The 18,331-nt window shown below is 30.5% G+C and overlaps 7 protein-coding genes across 7 annotated transcripts; all 7 read left to right on the plus strand.

Annotated features, from left to right (window-relative positions):
• Window positions 1-1,145: 1,145 nt before the first annotated feature.
• On the plus strand, window positions 1,146-2,003 carry GO595_005562 (uncharacterized protein; the record flags this gene model as incomplete). The annotated part of the gene is made up of 1 exon (XM_067918818.1): window positions 1,146-2,003. One exon carries the CDS (start codon window positions 1,146-1,148, stop codon window positions 2,001-2,003), a length of 858 nt encoding a protein of 285 aa, XP_067774194.1.
• Window positions 2,004-4,602: 2,599 nt separating this feature from the next.
• Window positions 4,603-8,322, plus strand: GO595_005563 (coiled-coil domain-containing protein 40-like; the record flags this gene model as incomplete). The annotated part of the gene is made up of 2 exons (XM_067918819.1): window positions 4,603-6,841; window positions 7,760-8,322. 2 exons carry the CDS (start codon window positions 4,603-4,605, stop codon window positions 8,320-8,322), a joined length of 2,802 nt encoding a protein of 933 aa, XP_067774195.1.
• A 469-nt stretch (window positions 8,323-8,791) lies between these two features.
• On the plus strand, window positions 8,792-10,225 carry GO595_005564 (tetratricopeptide repeat protein 8; the record flags this gene model as incomplete). Its single annotated transcript, XM_067918821.1, has 1 exon — window positions 8,792-10,225. The coding sequence occupies one exon, from the start codon at window positions 8,792-8,794 to the stop codon at window positions 10,223-10,225; it is 1,434 nt and encodes a 477-aa protein (XP_067774196.1).
• A 2,042-nt stretch (window positions 10,226-12,267) lies between these two features.
• Window positions 12,268-12,612, plus strand: GO595_005565 (uncharacterized protein; the record flags this gene model as incomplete). The annotated part of the gene is made up of 1 exon (XM_067918822.1): window positions 12,268-12,612. The coding sequence occupies one exon, from the start codon at window positions 12,268-12,270 to the stop codon at window positions 12,610-12,612; it is 345 nt and encodes a 114-aa protein (XP_067774197.1).
• Window positions 12,613-13,588: 976 nt separating this feature from the next.
• On the plus strand, window positions 13,589-14,044 carry GO595_005566 (40S ribosomal protein S13; the record flags this gene model as incomplete). Its single annotated transcript, XM_067918823.1, has 1 exon — window positions 13,589-14,044. The coding sequence occupies one exon, from the start codon at window positions 13,589-13,591 to the stop codon at window positions 14,042-14,044; it is 456 nt and encodes a 151-aa protein (XP_067774198.1).
• A 319-nt stretch (window positions 14,045-14,363) lies between these two features.
• On the plus strand, window positions 14,364-15,101 carry GO595_005567 (BTB/POZ domain containing protein; the record flags this gene model as incomplete). The annotated part of the gene is made up of 1 exon (XM_067918824.1): window positions 14,364-15,101. One exon carries the CDS (start codon window positions 14,364-14,366, stop codon window positions 15,099-15,101), a length of 738 nt encoding a protein of 245 aa, XP_067774199.1.
• A 1,210-nt stretch (window positions 15,102-16,311) lies between these two features.
• GO595_005568 (molecular chaperone DnaK) lies at window positions 16,312-18,189 on the plus strand (the record flags this gene model as incomplete). Its single annotated transcript, XM_067918825.1, has 1 exon — window positions 16,312-18,189. One exon carries the CDS (start codon window positions 16,312-16,314, stop codon window positions 18,187-18,189), a length of 1,878 nt encoding a protein of 625 aa, XP_067774200.1.
• Window positions 18,190-18,331: the final 142 nt, after the last annotated feature.

An 18,331-nucleotide genomic window follows, 5' to 3' on the forward strand; every position in this document is an offset into this window, starting at 1 on the left:
CCTGATTGTGGCTCACTTGGTGCAGGAATTCAAATTCTTAAACCTACAGATAAATTTATTTTCAAGCATTGTCTATCCATTGCACAAGAATATATTCCATCATGTCTTATTAACAAAACCAAATTTGATCTTCGTATATATGTTCTTGTATCATCCATCAAACCTCTTGCTATATATGTATTTCGTGATGGAATTGCACGTTTTTGTTCACAGAAGATCGGATCCGACACAATTTTTTCTCAAATTACCAACACAGCACTTAACCATTCTATTGATTCATCTGTCACACATACTATTAGTGCGGTTTTTGGTTTTTTAAAAAGTAAAGGGGTAAATACAGATCTCATATGGCAAAAAATAGATAACATTGCTGTTCTTACAATAGTTTCTGCTTATCCATTTCTTATAAAAGGTGTTGAAGAACAATGTAAGCCAAATTTCTATAATCGATGCTTTCAAATTCTTGGGTTTGATATTCTTTTAGATGGAAATCTTAATCCTTATCTTCTTGAAGTCAATTACAGACCTTCATTAAACGTATATTCAAAAAAAGAACTTTACGTAAAAGTGAAAATGTTATCGGCTGCAATGAAAATTGCTTTTCCATATGGAAATGAAGTACAAAATTATATTAATAATGATATTAAGAATTTCAGCGAAGAACAATGGATTGATTATTTCAATTTAAAGGTCCCTCAAAATATTAAAAATAAAATTAAAATGTGTAAATTTGGCGTAGAAAAATTTGGAGGATTTGTTCGAGTATTTCCAGGGCAGTCAAAAGAAAATAATAAAATATACAGAAAAGTTTTGATGTACTCTTCAATAATGCCAACTTCTTTAAGACATTTTTCATTACCTACATTAATAAAACCATTAAAACATTGTCCACAAATAGATGAAATTGTTTTTGATAAACAAAAGAGCTTAAAAACAAATGTTAAAGCACAAGATCATCATGAACATTTTTCAAGTAGAAAAAGTTCCAATGTTTTACGAATAAGAAAAGAATTGCGGAGTCAAATACAATAGACAGCTGCCTTGTGATTACACTTTTAATATGTTTTGCATGATAATTTGTTTCTAATGTAATTTGATGTAAATAAAAGTGCTTTTGTAAACGTTTTTCGTCTGTTATAAAACGTATGAAAAACAAAGATAACGATTATCAATCATCACTAACTAAAGTTTCGAAAACTCCTTCTTCGGGATCTATTGAAAATATGTTTAACATGGCTCAGGTTCTTCTAAAAAAGAAAATATATGATCAAGCTATTGAAAAATTTATCAATGTTTGTCAGTCAACAGAAGACATAATATCTCTTAATCCTGGCTCAAGGATAGAAATCAGTTGGACTGTATTATCATTAGGCTATATTAGTGATATATATTTTGATCTCAAAGATTATAACAAATCCCTACTATTTCGCAATGCACAAAACTCGTTTCTTGAATATATTCAAAAGCTTCAAAACAGTGGGAAGAATTTAGATGCAGAAGAAGAAGATAATGATGATGAAAAAGATTTAATTGAAGTTGCTTCAATTTCTTACACGTACAAAAAACTTTTCGAAGAGGTTCACAAAGCAATTGACGCTCCATGTAAGCCACCTCCTGAAGATCCAGAAGAACTCAGGAAGAAGATAATGGATGCACAAAAAAAAGCCGAAGAAGAAAAAATCGAGAACGCAATTAAATTATTAAATGATGCTTCTAAAGCTCGTGAGGATAGACTTAAGAATTCCTTTTGGAGAAGGAATCTTCAACGGATGATTGATCATCCATTCATTATTGTTCTGGTAATCATTGCTATTTCTGTTGTACTCGTTATATATTCGCAACGACCTTTGAAAGATACATTTAAAAAACCAATTGATGGGAAAACATCCTTAGAAAAATTGGAAAAAATGATTAGGGAATTAGAGAAAAGGAAAACTAAAGAGGCTAATGAGAATCCTAAAAAGTTTAGGTCGAATTTCAAAAAGAAAAAAATTGAACTATAAAAAAAATGTTTTCAACTACACTTCACTATTTTACAAAAAGTGCTAATTTGAGTAAACTATTTAAATACCAATTTTGAAAAAAGTGACAAAGCCCCCCGAACAAATATTTTGAGATTTTAAATAAAGAAATGAAACAGACGGATTTTGTTTTTTTAGCTATAATTAGGGTTTTCCGTAATGTTTATTTATTTTTCTTTTTAGTTGTTAATACACTGCTATGAAAAACCTGAAGTATTACAATTTGGAATAATTTACTCGATACTATTGCATTATTCAAAAAGTACATATTTAATAGTATATATTTGATAAATTTTATTTAGATTTAAATTGGTATTTTTCGCATGCTAATGATAATTATCGATTTTCTTTTCATATTTTAATTGATAAATTTTTTTGGGGGGACGAAACATATGTTAAAATTTCTATTTGCTAACAAACTATATAAAAAGTTATGATTTATTCTCATTTTTGATTGTATGTCTACATGTTCAATGTATTTATTTATATATAAAAAAATATCTTACTTTATTTTAATCTTTACTACATGAGTTCGATTTTTATTAATAAGCATAAAAAGAACAATTTCCATTGATTTATGTAGATTAAATTTTTTATAAGCGAACTTGATTATATTACATGAAACATATAATTTTGAAATGATATAACCAAAAAAATGTTCTGTGTTCATTTATTTTTATAAAATTTGTTGTTTACATTAAAAATAATTACGATCTAAATAAATTCATTTTGATAGCAATAATTTTAGTTTTGTTTTTCTTGAAATGTTATTTGTTTGCGTGGATACATCAATTTTTATTTTATCTGAATTTTTGTTCTCGTTTACATCGCAAACATGAAATTTAAATTCGTTTTGGGGTTGCTCGTATGAGATTGGTGTAAAATTTGGTAAAAAGGTTGTGTAGTCTTTAATGTCATTTTCTGATCCATATAACCAGTTAATTGTTACAGAACCTTTTTCACGAAGTAAATTTACTATTTCTGTATAACCTTTTGAATATGCATAATCATATGCTGATTTAAATATGTTGAATAATTCCCAAATAGTATATTTTAACAAAAAATTATCAAAATCAATGCTAAATTAAAAAATCAAATTGCATAATATTAAAACAAATGCTAAATAAAAGCAATAAACATTTTTAACATCAATATCAATTCCTACTTGTGCAAGAAGTACTTTAACGATTTGTATGTTACCAGATTTACATGCCAATATAAGTGCTGTATCAAATCATTCAAATAATTTTCAAATATTATTTATAAAATTATCAATAAAAGAAACTCCAAATACTTTACTTAAATATACCTAGCGTTGATATCAATTTCTTTATTCTTTAAAATATATTTAATAAGTTCCAAATTTTCTGATTTCGTAGAGCTAATCAAGAGATTTTTTGGTATTCGATTTGTTTGAAGAAAATATTTAACAAGATATATATTTCCGTTTTTTGCTGGTTCATTTATAATGTTATCATTTATTTTCATACCCACACCTTCTAAAAATAAAAGAATTTCATAATTATTACATCTTACACACTTCTCTCCTAATTCTTCTAAATTATTAATTTTTCCAATTTTATTTTCATAAAGATATTTAAAGATATCATTTCGATGAAACATAATTGCTGCTTCATATGCATTTTCAAATGATGAATGATTTTGTTCACATAAATGAATAATTTCTTCATTTCCACCTGCAACTGCATATTTACCTGTGTTATTTACATTCGCATTATTCATAAGTAAATATCTAAAACATTTAACTGAAGAAAAAAATGCTGCATAATCAATTAATGTAACATTTTCTTGATTAACAAATGAACATCTTTCATAAAGTGATTTTTCAATTGTTTGATTAAAATCAAAATTTGTTTGTGATGATATTTCTTGAAGTTTTTCTATTTCATCGTTTCGAATTATTTTTGCTATTTCATTTGGATTATGTCCTTCTTTAATATATTTCTTATGAAGTTCAAAATCATTTTTCGAAAGTTCTTCATAAGTTTTATTAGTATGCCTTAAATTCCAACGATTAATTATATTGTAATGCATAAAGTAATCTGATTCCATATTTTTTATGATATTTTTATTAATTACATTTCGATTTATCATTTTTTCTAATAAATAATGTGACTCTCCACCGCCGGTGCGCATTCGAATGTATTTACTGAAAACTTCAATAATTTTTGGATTGTTTTCATTTATTTCTAAACCTTTTGTTTGTATTGCTTCTAAATAATCAATGTACATGTCACCTGAATTCCATTGTGCACAAAATGAAGAATAAACTAACTGACTAATAATTACAATAAATGAGTACGGAAAATTAAAATCATATAATTTTATTGTTTGGTCAATTGCATGATTAAAGTTTTCTTTTGATAAATTAATTATGATTTGTTTAAGATTAATGAGAAGTTTAATATTGGTATCGTGAGGTTCATTTCCTTCCCCATTTTTTTTAGGATTTATTTCGCCGTTTGACATTGTGCATAACCTTCAACAAACGGCTACTTCTATACACTTTTGTTTACATTTGCAAATCACATGTCTTCAAGTACGTTATCAATTCACAAAAATGAGCAATAGCGATCCAAATATCGAAGAAGAAGATTTTAATGATGAATTTGATGGCGAAGAAGAAGAATTTGAGGATGACAATGAAGTTAGTACTCTTCCTCCAGATCATCCCTTATTGAAAAAAATCCAAGCTGATCTCAAGAAACAATTAGATACCATGTATGATACCATTGAAGTTGCTCTTCGTGAAAAAAATGCTGAACGTGAAAAATATTCCACTGAACGTGAGCAAGTTGGTGTTGAGTTATATTCAATCCAACAAACTCTAGCCAAACTTCAAAATACATTATCAGCGCAAAACGAAAAGAAGATGCAAACAGAAACGGAACGACATGAACAAGAATCCAAGCTTCAAGAAGCACGTCAAACTCTTGAAACCAGCAAACAAGAATTAACACAACGTACCAAAGAATATGAACAAAATCGCCGCGAACTTGAGAAACTTAATGAAGTTATAATTGCACTTGAACAGCATAATCAAGAAATAAAGAATCAAGTTGCAGTCACACGACGTGAAACATATAAAGCAGAACAAAGCGCATCAGAAACAGAAGTATCTAAACAAGAACAAGATCTATACATAGACAAACTTACACATCAAATCCATGACATTACGGCTGATTTAGGAACCATTGAAGCGCAAATCATCGCGCAACGAAATGAAACCAAAACTGCGCGTGATGCATTACTTCAAGCATCATTAGAAATGGAAAAGATAAATTTCGAACGAAATCATTTAATACAAGATTGGAATTCCTCATTAATAAGTGTCAAGAAACGCATCGAAACACTGAACGAGATTGAAGAAGCTGCGAAAAAACAAGAAGAAGAAATTCGATCACTTGATAATGAAAACGAAGGACTTAAAATCCAAATCCAAAATCAACATGATATCTCTGAGAAAAACCAAATTTTAATGAATAAGATAACTTCTCGTTTAGGTTTTATTAAGAATAAAATCGAAGAAGTTAATAATGAACGTGAAAAACTTCAAGAACAACTTAATCAACTTTATACACTTACACAAGAAAAAGAAAATTTAATCTCGAAGTTACTCATTGATCGAAACAATGCGAATTATTTATTTAAACAATCATTAAAAGGCACTAATGAAATTAGTAATAAAATTCATCAAATTGAAGATAAAATTATTGAACATGTAACAAACCAAACGAATTTAAAGAAAGAAGCTGTTTCAGCACAAAACGCGGTCGAAAAAGTCCGTGAAGAAATACATTCCAAAGAAAAGGAATTAATAAAACTTCAAAACGAAGTCGTTCGCTTAAGAATCGATAAATTAAATATCAAAAGTCAAAGTGAAAAACTTCAAAATGGATTAAAAGAAATTATTGATGAACTTAAAGAGAAAGACAATTTAATCAATCAATATGAGTTACAAATACATCGTAATAACTTTGATATTGAGAAACGTCAAAGTGAAGTTGATAAATTAAATCGTAAATATGAAGCGCTTAAAGCACAACAAAATGGTGAAGAATATTCACCATTAGAACGAAAGATTCGTGTTTTGCAAGGGAAAATAGAACAAACAGATATCGATTCACAAGAGAATCAAGCGATATGGCTCAAGAAACAAGCTGAACTTGTCTCATTAGAACATCAATGTGAGAATTTACAAGAGAAGAACAATATAACAACTGCACATATCGCAGTATTAACACGTAAAAGAGATCGAACATTAAATCAATTAAAGAATACCGAAAAAGAAATTAATAAATTACAAGTTCAAACACATCAACTTCAACGTGAAATTTCACGATTAGGACAAAAGTTATCACAAAACAGTGATAGTGGAAATGTATTACTTGAAGGTAATATACATTATGAAGCCGAAATATTAGAAAACCTTAAAATTAAAGAAGAAGAAGCAGCACAAATCACAATGAAGATCGAAGAAATTGTTAATAATCGAGAACAACTTGCTGATGATTTAATGGAAACAGAAAAACAAATAATGTTAATCGAAAAGAAACTTGTTTTAGCTAAAGAAATGAAAGAAGCACTTGACCCTAATTATGGGTCAAATGAAATTAAGTCAATGAAGAAAGAAATCTCTCGAATGGAAGTTCGATTAAAGCAAATTAAAAAGCAACAACAAGTTATAGTACAAGAAATGGAATACGCGTTAAAAAGAAGAGAAACTATAGCTACAAGAGGAGCAATTAAGAAGCGAATGATAACTAATAATAAGTCGAAAGATGATAATTATTCATTAGGTATCAATGAACTAAAGAAAGAAATCAAAAAAATTAATAACGAAACTTTGAAATTCGATAATATGATCAAAGAAAATATATCAAATAAAAATGAATTAAATAATGAATTACAACAAATTACAAATATTTATAACGAAATTAAACTGAAAAAAGATCAATACGAATTAACGCTAAATAACGAAGAAAGAAAAAAGAAAATCGATAAGTTTAAGTTGGAAACATTGCAAGAAAAAACGAGACTCATACAGAATAATACAATAAAAGGAAGAATTAAAACAAAAGAAGGATTCGAAAGGAAAATGGATGAGTTAAATAGCCAAGAAAAGAAATTGGAGGACTTAATACAGGTAATACAAAACGATTTCCCTTATTTGGAATCAACGTTCCAAAGCGTAAAGGATAAATTTGAAATTGTTTAATAAATATAAATTCGTTTTTGTGAAATTAATTTTAGATAATTTAGATATAACTCTTAAAAAATACATTTTTCCAATTGAAAACATTAATATCAGAACATAATTAATAAAGTTTATCACCCTTATAAAACTGCAATATTTAATCTTTCTTAACTTGCTGTAATTACAGCTCTGATCTTATCAAACATTTATCGTGAATTGTTTATTGAAAAATTCAAATGTTTTCATTCAAAAAAATGCCACAAAAGGAGATTTACGATAGAGCTTTTTGAGCACAAATTCAGAGGAGGGTGGTCTTTTCCAAGCGGCGGTTTTCGTCTTTGATGACGTGCCGAAAAAACTGTCGGGGTTAAATCTTAGGTGATGAAAGTCCACCTGAGGATTGAATACACAGAAAACATCAGAATCAGAGACATCCCCGGGTGTAATGCCATGCTCGTTAAGTTTCACCTAGGAAGCCCTGAACCTTTCAAGGTGACAAAAAAATGCAAAAATGATCCAGTCAATTTTCCAAAAGATATTCTTTCACTTTCACTTAAAGGTATTGACTATGAGAAAGAAATTATTGTTATAGAATTAGTAGCCATATTTGATGAGAAAAAAGAAGAAGAAATTGCTTTTATGATTTTTCCACTGAAGATATGCGAATATGATAAAGAGGTGTCCGGGAAATTTAAGTTGTCTCCAATAGGAGATGTTGACTTTAGAGGATTTCCTAAAATGAAAATTTCTATTCACATTGGAAAGAAAGCATTTTCAAAGTGCACCCCAATGCCAGTTCCATTACAAACATTAAGTGCCTTTGGGGCAGAGTTAAATGTACATAAATTACAATTACCTTATTTAAATAAGCTAAATAGCACTTCATCTTCAGAGCATTCTACTAGGAACAGAAGAGTCACAATAAGCAGCGTAGAAAGAAATCCAGCTCTGATTCAAACAAAGATTGAGGAGGCAATGGTAAAAGCTCCGAGAGAATTGCTGAAATGCTTCGAAGACCCGGAATTTATTCACAGATGTCTTTACTACTATGGTGTTAAAGGGGACACGCATGTGCGTGCTTAATAATCAAATATATTTGAAATTTTAAAAATGATAATTTGCTGTTTTTTGTTATTTTACTTTTTAGCAAATTCTTTTAAACTCATCTGAATATTTGATAGATACTTATAAAAAAAATTAAATATAAAATAAAAAATTAAAAAAATTGGGTGAACCGTGAATCGAACACGGATCTATTGAGCCACAATCAACAATACTAACCACTATACCATTCACCCCTTCGATTATTAGAAAAATAAATACTATTATAGCATATATTAAACATATCGAAAGCTTAATTTTAATATACTTCAGTAATTTTGTAATATGTTTTATTTAAATAAATGTCTTACTTAAAATATGCTTTCTTTGAAAAGAGTTTAAAAATTTACAAAGAATGTTGTTTGTTTATTTTCACTGTAGAACTTGAGATCAAGATCTTAAAAAAAAAGATATTAACGTATTTTTAAAAATACGTAACAAAAAAACTTGAATGGTTGATCCTCTCTATAGATCTTTAAATTTTTTGCGTCTAAGGAATTACACTAAATGCGCTGAAGCATGTAAATCTATTTCATCAAAAAAGCAAAAAGAAAAATGGTATATTATTTGCAAAGCTAGAATAGAAGAAAGCTGGACAGATTTTACCGAACCAGACGAACTACCTGCGTCTGACTATATTTTCGATGAAAATCTTATTTCAGAATTACCACGTCCAGGAACATCACTTCAATCAACACGATCAACACGAGGAAATCTACCCATATCTTCAAATGGCAAACCCATTACAGGATATTCTCATTCACGTAATATTAACACATCACTAGGCTTAACACCTACCACATCCTCTACTTCACATTTTTCGCGATTAGCTACTGCCTCACTTTCATTTAATGGCGATGAACCAGATGTTACCTCCATCAATGTTATACAAATTTCCAAGCATCCTTTTCTTTCCCGAATTCTCATGGATTATTTATTATATCGTTTACGCGATCCAATTCGTTCCATTAGCATTGCTTCTGAATGTACCAAAGCCAATTTATATGAAGACTGGTGGTGGAAGCAACGTCTTGGCCGATGTTATTATTTAGTAAATTTATATACTGAATCCGAATCCCAATTTTTATCATCACTCCGCATCACTCCGAACATTAATACTCGTCTTGAGCTTTGCAAACTTTATTATCGCCTTAACCAACCTCTTAAATCACTGAACGAAATTGATGAAGGGATCGAACAATTTCCTCAAGAAATCAAATTCTTGTTATGGAAAGCGCGCCTACTGAATGATTTAAACAACACCAGTGATTCACGAGACATATGGAAAAAAGTTTTATCGATTGATCCTACAAATGTCGAAGCGATTTCATCACTCGGATACTTAACGTTCTACGAAGATCAGCCCGAAACATCTTTTGTCTTTTATAATTATCTACGAAAAATCGGAATAAGTAATTACATTTTATTTAACAACATTGCGATGTCTGCACTTTCATCGGGAAACTATGACATCGTTGGCCCGGCGATCGTTAACGCGTTGGTACTTACGGAAAGCCAAGAACAAAAGGCTGATGTATGGTATAATATTTCGCACGTGGCAATGAATAGTGGCGACTTGAATTTGATGCAACAGGCACTAGAAATTGCTACTGCATTATCACCAAATACTTCGGCTGAGGCTTTTAATAACTTGGGGCTACTGGAAATTAAAAGAAGAAATGTACAAAGAAGTTTGGCTGCGTTTAGGGCTGCAATTGAAGCAAACCCAAATATGCATGAAGCATGGTTTAATATTGCTTTGGTTTATCAAAGAATAGGGCAAATGCAAGAGGCATATTACGCAGCTAAAATGGCAGTGAAATTATGTCCACAATTACTTGATGCTGTAGAATTGGAAAATTCAATTAAGGATAAATTGAGATAAGCTTGTTTGTTGTTATGTAAAAATAAAGCGATGTTTTCGTGTTGTTTGGAAATTGAACTAATTAAAAGTTTTAAAGATTATTAAATTTGTGAAAAAAATTGTTTTGTAAGCGAGATTTATTTGTAGCTAGGATTGAAAGGTTTTGTACGCTGCTATGCATTAAGCTACAACATGTGTATGCGAGTTCCTCCAAGAGGTTAAAGATGCTTCAGTAAATCTCTAACCGTTTACGATTGTCAGTTTGACTGAATTCTGCTTTTAAATCATACAATTAACTCACAAAAACTTAAAACAAATAACAAATAAATATTTTCTAGCATATACATAATATTTTAGGATAACTCCAAATGAACATTATAGGAAAATATTTATTTTATATATGTTATTATTTATTTCAGAAAATAACTCTTTAATACATGGATTACACATACAATGTCCTGCTTTTCGGCCATTCGCCGATTAAACTAGCATTCAATTATAACATACACAAAAACATCAGTTCATTTTCGATGGCCAAAACGATTAAAATACACCTACATGATTTGGATTCAACCTGCTATGATGTAATAGTCAACCGATTTGATCCAATAATTTTTTTACAAGATTATTTAAATGAAATGAATAATCTTCATCTTATTTTTAATGGAACAATCTTAATGACGGCATTTAGCTTTGCTTACTATAACATTATTGATGGAAGCCATTTGTATGCTGTACTTGCAAAAAAACCACAAAAATGTCCGTCAGCAAAATCATACTTTGACCATAACCTTAAAAAGCTTTCTAGATATAAGCGCAATCTAACCAATAGCCCAGCAACAAATTTCCATGAAAATAAGTTCGAAATGTTCATTGAAAAATTTTCAAACAGATCTGTTATACTTGAAGCTTCTCGTCTATCAGACCTGAGTTACATGAGAGAGAAGTTGTACGAGAAAGTCGAAAATCCATTTGACTCAACAGAAAACTCAGTTGATATAAAAATTAATGAGTTTAATCAAACACAAACTCAAAACACAGAAAATGTCAATGCTCCATCATCAGATGTGCTTCCAGTATTTTGGTGATACACTTTTCAAATAATGTTATTTTGTAAATATTTTTATCATTTTTATTTACACTCTATTTTTGTGCAGCTTTTCGCCTTGCGAAGAAACAAATTACTTATTATTTATGAATCAGAAATGATTTTCCAATGCTTTTAGTTTTTTGCGCTAGACCAAAAAAGCCGCAAAGAAAATTCTGAATCTATCGTAAAATTTTATGACAGCGATTTGTGGTTGTGTTCAATTTTATAAAATTCAAATAGTCACTAACTTATAAGGGGGGCCGAAATCCACTTCACTTTAGTATGGAAAATTTCCTTAGTTTATTTAAGTAAATTAGTGAATATTTGAATAATTGCAATAATAAGAAATATTCCTTGTCTAATAATAAACATTATTTATTATTTATTAAAAAAATTAAATAAAATTATATTAAATATTAATCTCTAGTTGAGCAATGATGTAAAAGATAAGTATTTAAATTTTTATTAGAACTGTTTAGCCGAAGCCCAAGCAAGAAAAATATTTAATCCACTTTTTGAGATTTGAATTATGTTTAAATGGTTTACAACCAAGCCGATAAAAATAATCATCAGAAAAACATCAATAACAAAATTTGCAATGCAGCAGGCAAACTTGAAAATATCATCAATTGAAAATATCTCCATTAAGCAAATTCCAAAGTGCAAGTGGTTGCAACTAAAAATTCAATTAAATGAATCAAAATACCAATACGCATCAAAAAAATTTAAAAAAGATCCTTTATCCTTCTCTAAAGAAATCATATCAATACCATTCCAGAAAGATTTATATGAAGTTGAGACAATGCTTTTTACAATTAATGTCAAAATCAAAAGACAAAAGGATGAAATACCAATATGTTCTCTAATGCTTCCGCTAAAAATTTGCCGACCAAATAGGAGAGTTGCAGGGAGATTTACTTTCACCGCATCCACAGGATTTGAATTTTCAGACGTTCCGAAAATTGGTTTTCAAATGCATATTGGAAAGAAACCATTTGAAAATTACAGAGACATGAAGGTTTCGGTTGATTTGATTACCGAATTTATTAATCAGCAAACTCCAAGACCTCCTCGATCTCCAATTAGAAGGAGGAATACAACAAGAGCTCCCGTAAATAGCACTAGAAGAAATTGCGACCCAATTCCACGGCCTAGTTCTCCTAATAACGAGCAAGAAAGACATTTCAAATCAATATCAGAATCTTTTGCTAGTGCTTCAGCAGGGCAATTTTTATGGGAAAAGATTGAAAGCGATCCAGAATTTATCCACAGATGTCTCAAACGATTCGGTATACAAAATGATACACATAAGAAATAAACATTATATTTATTTTATGAATTTACTTATTTGCATCGGCCCAAATTGCTAAATGTTAATAATTGTTTCTTTTAAAGAGACAAAATATCAATGGAAAACATCGAAACAAAATGAATGTCACTTTTCTTCGGATATAGTTTTTTAGATCACATTTCTGAACGATGGACAATGAAGTTTTCAGTGTTCATCCTATTGGATTCATCGAAACAGAGTTTAATGAAATAGAAAACACCCCAAGGAATGGGAGAGAAATTCAAGCACCTGCAGTGATATCAATTCTTCCTGAATATAAAGATTGTCTTGTTGGGCTTGATGCTTATCAATATATTTATGTTTTATCTTGGATGCATAAATCACCTCGTGATGTACAACTTGTAACTCCATTTCGTTTCAAAGATAAACCACCTCGAGGAGTTTTTGCAACCAGATCTCCTGCAAGACCAAATCCAATTGGGTTGACTTTATTTGAAATCACAAAAATAGTTGATTTAAAAATATATGTAAAAGGTGCAGACCTTCTGAATGGAACGCCAATTATCGATATTAAGATATTTGATTCATGCTTAGATTGTTTAGTAAAATAATTTGTTAACTATTATTTTCTTGAAATTTAAACTCAGTTTGAAGAAAATAAAAAGTTTTAGTTTTGAATACAATTGTAAATTAAAATTTTTTATTTTAATGTGGATAATTTTCTACTGGACTTGCAAAATGTAATATATTTTAAATATAAAATCTTCCTTATTGTTGTTAACAATTTGCGAAATATTTATCATGCATTTTTCTTATAAAATTTTTAATAATTCGGATTTTATCATTTGATTATATGAATCTCATTTTAGGAATAAAATATTGTGTTTAAGGATTAATTAGTTCCATTTCAAGATCATGATGAAAGACTTTTGTGTATTTAACCCCCCCCTAATTTTGTTATAAAAGTGACAAATTATGACGGTTTTGGTCGACCTTTCTTAAAATGGGTCGTCTCCATTCCCCAGGAAAAGGTATTTCCGGATCTACAATTCCATATCGCAGAACAGCTCCACATTGGCTTCAACTTTCAGGCGAAAATGTTGTCCAACTTATTTGCGACTATGCTAAGAAAGGAATCAGACCATCACAAATTGGTGAAAAACTTCGTGATAGCCATGGTGTTGGTCAAGTTCGTGCAGTTACAGGCAATAAAGTCCTCCGTATCCTTAAAGCTAATGGATTGGCTCCAGCTCTTCCTGAAGAATTATACTATTTAATCAAGAAGGCAGTCAATGTTCGTAAGCACCTTGAAAGGTCTAGCCACGATATTGATGGTAAGTATCGTCTTATCCTTATCGAATCTCGTATCCATCGTCTTGCTCGTTATTACAAGGCAAGGCGTATAATCGCACCAAACTGGAAGTACAACGCTCAAACGGCATCAGCTCTTACAGCATAAACACAAAGTTTTCAAGAAATCATTTTTTTTAGTGAAAGAATTCTTCTTCAAAAATAAATTATTTTGTTAGCTTCTTTCTAAAAATAGAACTTAAGTTTTGTTGACACCATTTTTAAATCAACAATTCGAAGCCGAAGAAAAACAAAACATATTTTACGATCATTTTATATTCAATTGTTTGTGATTCAATATAACGGTTAGTCCAGATAACGTTTTTTTCACTGGTTTTCTGGTTCAATGTGACCGTTATTTAGGAGGAAAATTCAATTCATTTTGACGAAATGACAAATTTTATCACTTTTTCTTTCGACGATAGGCAATGTCTGAAAAAGGGGCATGCCCTTGGGAATCACAACTTGTTGAAGTCAAATCTAGACATGGTTGGTCAACAAAGGTGTATGCTCCATTGCTATGTCACCGCTGGAAGCTGTTTGCGAGAAAACCTAAAGTAGCGCTTAGGGCGTTATATCAACTTCCTCCAAACACAATTCGAGCCATCCTTGAACATCTTTATGCAAACACACCTGTTTCTCGAATGAATTTACCAGCATTCAAAGCATGCAAAATCATCAATAAAATTCCTTTTGAGTCAACATATCATCAGGATATTCTTGATTTATTACACAACAAAGCAACCACAGATTTTCGTATAATTCCGTCTGACTCAAAAGAGCCATTATGTGTTCATCGATTTATTCTCTATGCACGTAGTAATTTTTTCAGAAAGCTATTCACAACCCAAAAAGATGTTGATTCCTTCCAAGAGGAAAAAATGGGAAAAGATGCACTTGACATTTTTTCTGAATACTTATACACAGGACAACTCGAATTTAAAAATCCAGTTGCAGCCATAGAACTCATTGGAAGCGGGAAATATTACGAATTTCGAGATCCAAATGAGATCGATTTTCTTGTCATGAATTCATTACAATCTTCTCTTAACGAAGAAAATGCACCACATGTAAAAGCTAAAGCGATTCAACTCGGGCTAGAAAATGTTACGGCTCTTGTTGAAAATACAAAATTTTCTTCTTCGCGAGTAAAAAGTATTAATTGAATTTCAAAAATATTTTTTTTTTGAATTTAGTTTTATAATTTTTCTGTTTTGCTAAGATTTACAGTCCAAACTTTTTTAATCTTCCTGTTCTAAATGAATTTTATAAATTTTTGAATCTGAAATGTAATTCCACAAAATGAATAAATTTGAATGATTTTTCAAATCTTGTTAATCATTTTTGGTATAATTTTTTTAATAATTTGAAATTACTATTCGTTTTAATATAAAAAGATGAATTCCTAAATTTAGGACAACAAAATTTTATCACAGCATTTTAAAAGAATTATCTTTATTACATAAATAAAAACCATTCCAAATATTAAGGAATTAAGAAAAAAAAATGAGCTTGTTGTTTATATATCTAGTTGTGAGTGTGCTTTTTCTTTTAAATGCATTTTATAAAGATATGTTAATATCATTATTATTGTGATTCCAATCAGTCCACTCAAAAAGAATATAACCCAAAACAACACATCCCACTTTGAATATTCATTAGTCTTTTGATTGGGTTCTTTGATTTCATTCTTATGTTTCCCTTTGCTTGTATGATTTATATTAACTCGTTTAGTTCTAAAACTATTTTTCTCTTCTCTTCGTTTGAAAACACTTGCACAGTTTTGATCTTTTCCTGGATTAATTTTATTTAAATTTCTTTTGTTGTTTCTAATCAATTTTTTATGAACATATTCTTTGTTTGTTGAAATATTTATTTGCTCTCCATTTTTTGTTGTGTTTTTTATATTAATTTGTTCATTTTCCATACTTGAAGTATCAATTTTTGAGGAGGCTTTATCTACTCTTTTGTCTTTTGATTTAAAAACATCCTCTTTTGTATTTTCTTTGTTTCTTTCTTCATCAAAAGTTTGAATAAGTTTATTCTGGCCTTCTTCTCTTGTCATTTCATTTGTTCTATAATCATCAGGTATATCACCCGCTATCGGATATTGGAATAATGGGTGGTATAATGGTTGGCTTTTAGTAAAGCAAATTAATAAAGCACTAATCATAATAACAACTCTATTAAATTTTTTTGAAATTATTTTTAAACTTTAAATAAATACATTGCAAGAAATAAAAATACAAAATTTTAATAAAATAATAAACAATAAACATTACATGTTGCCAACAAATAAAATTTTTCATTCAAACAGAGTTAATTCAATTCTTTTTTATCGTCACTTTCATTTTCAGCGGTTAATGCGACCACAAAATGCTTCATTCTCTAGCTAAGCATTCATTCAGTCGATTTTTTGCTAGCACTGCGAAAGAAATGCCAATTATTGGCATTGATCTCGGAACGACTAACTCATGTGTTGCAATTGTTGAAGGTGGTTCACCAAAAGTTCTTCAAAATGCAGAAGGTGCACGTACTACACCTTCAATTGTTGCTTTCACTAAAGATGGACAACGTCTTATTGGTGAGCATGCCAAACGTCAAATGGTAACTAATACTAAATCAACATTTTTTGCAACTAAAAGACTTATTGGTCGACGCATAGATGATGAAATGGTTGAACGTTCTCGTAAAATGGTTCCATACGAAATTGTTAAAGCACAAAATGGGGAAGCTTGGGTTCGTGATGAAAAATCAAATATTTATTCACCAGCACAAATCGGTGCCTTTGTTTTAGAAAAGATGAAAGAAACAGCTGAAGCTTATATTGGTAGCACAGTTAAAAAAGCAGTCATCACAGTTCCTGCATATTTCAATGATTCTCAAAGACAAGCAACCAAAGATGCAGGTAAGATAGCGGGTCTCGATGTTCAACGTATTGTCAACGAGCCAACAGCTGCAGCTCTTGCTTATGGAGTTGAGCGAAAACAAGGCCAAACGGTCGCCGTCTTTGATCTTGGTGGCGGAACATTTGATATTTCCATTCTTGAGATCAGCAAAGATGGAGTATTCGAAGTCAAAGCCACAAATGGTGACACATTTCTTGGTGGTGAAGATTTTGATTCAGTATTAATTAATTACATAATTGCCGAATTTAAGAAGTCAGAAAACATTGACTTAACAAATGACTCTATGGCAATGCAACGTGTTAAGGAAGCCGCTGAGAAGGCCAAATGTGAATTATCGACAATGCTCAAAACCGAAATTAATCTTCCATATATCACAGTCACAGCCGCTGGCCCCAAGCACTTACAAATGTCCATAACACGACAAAAGTTTGAAGAATTATCGGCTGATTTAATCAAGCGTACAATTGCACCATGCACGGCATGTCTTAAAGACGCAGGTCTTACTACAAAGAACATTGACGAAGTCATAATGGTTGGAGGAATGACACGAATGCCCAAAGTCATCAGCAGTGTCCAAGAATTCTTTGGTAAAGATCCATTCCGCGGAGTCAATCCGGACGAAGTTGTTGCCATTGGCGCCGCAATTCAAGGCTCAATCATCCGCGGCGACATGAAAGACATTGTATTATTAGATGTCACTCCATTATCTTTAGGCATTGAAACTGTTGGCGGTGTATTTGCTCCATTGATATCGCGTAACACTGTTGTTCCATGCAAGAAGAGCAATGTTTTCTCGACCGCTGAAGATGGCCAAACACATGTAAATGTCAGAGTTTTCCAAGGCGAACGTGAAATGGTATCAGGTAATAAGTTACTTGGAGAGTTCACATTAGTCGGTATACCACCAGCGCCTAAAGGCGTGCCAAAGATTGAAGTAACATTCGAAATCGACGCGAATTCTATTGTACATGTTTCAGCACGTGATAAGTCAAGTGGTAAGGAACAAGATATGACAATACAACAACATGGAGGATTAAGCCAAGAAGAAATAGATAAAATGATCGAAGATGCCGAGAAACATGCAAAAGAAGATAAGGAACAAAAGGAAATGGTACAAAAGAAATATGATATCGAAGAATATTGTAAACAAACGGAAAAACAAATCAAAGATTATGAAAGTAAATTGCCAAAAGAATTGGTGGAAAAGTTAAAGAAGAGAATCAACGAAGTGAAAGAACAATTAAATGGTACAGACGTGAAGTTGCTGAATGAAAAGTTCGAATTGTTAAAGACAGAATCAATGGAAATGTATAGTGCAATTAATGAGGCTTCCCAGAAAAAATAAAACTAAAATAAGCTAATAAAGAAAATTTTTGTTTTTAATGCTTCGAAAAAATGAATTTGGCGTTAAGTGTCAAATAAGAAAAATTTGATTTGAAAAACTGTTCTTCAATTATAATTAGAAATCACATAATTGGATAACTTAT

The sequence above is a fragment of the Histomonas meleagridis genome (assembly GCF_020186115.1).
Source record: "Histomonas meleagridis strain 2922-C6/04-10x chromosome Unknown contig_36, whole genome shotgun sequence".
NCBI classification, from domain to species: domain Eukaryota; phylum Parabasalia; order Tritrichomonadida; family Dientamoebidae; genus Histomonas; species Histomonas meleagridis.